This window comes from Austrofundulus limnaeus, unplaced genomic scaffold (genome assembly GCF_001266775.1).
Source record: "Austrofundulus limnaeus strain Quisiro unplaced genomic scaffold, Austrofundulus_limnaeus-1.0 Scaffold24, whole genome shotgun sequence".
In the NCBI taxonomy this organism is placed as follows: Eukaryota; Metazoa; Chordata; class Actinopteri; order Cyprinodontiformes; family Rivulidae; genus Austrofundulus; species Austrofundulus limnaeus.
Window position 1 is genome coordinate 2,792,978 of NW_013952426.1, and position 1,942 is coordinate 2,794,919.

Below are 1,942 nucleotides of genomic sequence, written 5' to 3' on the forward strand. Positions count from 1 at the left end.
GTGTGTGTGTGTGTGTGTGTGTGTGTGTGTGTCTGTACATGCTCACCATGGCAGTTATGACTCTGACCACATTGACAGGATCCCCTCGGCCAGATGGGGACATGTCACTCTTCTCCAGGAGGAACAGGCAGGCTTCCAGGATTCCTTCTTGAAACTGGAAGAAAGAAACATTTTGTTTTTTATCATTAAAAACATTTGAATTTACACAAAGGCAAACAAGTTTGGAGAAATGGCAGAGCCATGGCTGCAACATAGCAGGAATACAACATAATGGCTCTCCCATTTATATAGGGTGAGTCAGAAGTCACTGGACACACTTTTTAATAAGAAAGAAAAAAGAAAATGGCGTATCTGAATTCTCTAACAGGTCATGAGTGAAGGGGCCTATCTTTGAAAAAAAAACATGCCCTTGATCCAAAATGGCAACTTTCAAAATGACAGCCATGTTCTAGATACAGTCTAAAGATAGGTCATTTTCCATTTTCTTTTTGAAACAAAAAGGTGTCCTGTGACTTTTGACTGTATTTTTTTTACAAAATAGGACATCATGTTATACAATGAAAGCTTACAACTACTTTGTCAACATTTGATCTCAATAACAAGCAAAAGGTGCAGACAAAGACTTCCCTCCCAAGATTGCAAAAGCCTTAAATTGATGGTCTGATTTTTTCATAAATGATGTCAAATAGTAGTAGTTAGTACCCTATCAGTGATGACATCAGTCACAGAGCAGAGTATAAAGAAAAAGACAGAAGTCTCCCCCCAGGCTGTAGGCTRGCCAAACAAGAACCTGTTTTATATTGTTTTTCAGGCTTAATAAATATTTATTTTAAAAATGTCATATTGGTGCGAAGGAATGCTTCATAAACTGTAAATCTCAACAGTTAGGTTTAGTTTGTCACTGTTTTCTCCAATGAACAACCAAAGTGTTACAACATAAACATATGTGTATTTCAGTTTAGAAATCCATAGCTAACTAAACAAATTTACTGGAATGGGGAGCTAAAGGTTTGACCAATTGAGGCCAGGTGGATTTTTGCCATCATGAAGCAGCTTTAAAAGGCATCACTGTTGCATTTCACTGTTTGTGTCAAAAGTTATTATTTACACTGAAGGTTTTGTAGGTCTGTGGCCTGGTACTATTACAAAAAAACCATTTCATCTGAAAAATATCTTGAAGAGTGGAGCATGTTAGACATGGCCTTGAAAGGAAAGTATCTGAGACAAAAATAATGCACCATGAAAAAGAAAAAAAGTATAGAGGGAGGGAAGCTGGAGAAAATGCATTTTCATTGATTTTYACGCCGTCTTCCTTTAGCTTCAAATAAATAGTCTGGCTGAGTACAACTAACACGTTCTGTTCTTGCAGAAAGTGTATTGCATTAATACTTTTTTTGGAAGTGACCACAGACACATACTTTCATGTGAACAGCCATAGAATTTCATGTAAATACCTCGACTGCAATGTAAATGTTTATAAAATGGGGTTTTCAAGATGGAAGTAGCTGTGAGACAACAGCAGTCCACTCTGGTCTTAGCTTTTCAGAAGGTGTCATCTTATCAGTCCAATCAGATTGAACTTTTTATTTTTTTTCTAACTGAGATAATTTAAACCAGGGGTTCTCAAACTCTATGGGTCTGGAGACCCCTTACAAGGGTGAAAAAATGCCAGGGACCTCTYCATAAACCCCATGCTGTTAAAGCAAAAATAATTTGCTGTTATTTTAACCCCCAAATGTCATGGTAATAGTATTTTTTGTTTGCTTTATGTTTGTTTTACTAGTGCATTTTCCCCATATGCATTTTAAAAGTAAAATCCAAATTAACAATTTACTGAAATTTTTTCACTCACACCTAGGGACAATTTAGAGTTATCAATTAACCTAACAGTCATGCTGTTAGGTTAATTGATAACTCTAAATTGTCCCTAGGTGTGAGTGAA

The 1,942-nt window shown here is 36.4% G+C and overlaps 1 protein-coding gene across 2 annotated transcripts in view; it reads right to left on the minus strand.

Annotated features, from left to right (window-relative positions):
• tgm1l1 (transglutaminase 1 like 1) overlaps positions 1–1,942 on the minus strand; it is a 22,460-nt gene that overhangs the window by 8,328 nt on the left and 12,190 nt on the right. For both annotated transcript variants that reach the window (XM_014004481.1, XM_014004482.1), the window contains exon 6: positions 47–154. In XM_014004481.1, the coding sequence (XP_013859935.1) occupies positions 47–154 (108 nt within the window). The remainder of the gene's footprint in view (positions 1–46; positions 155–1,942) is intronic.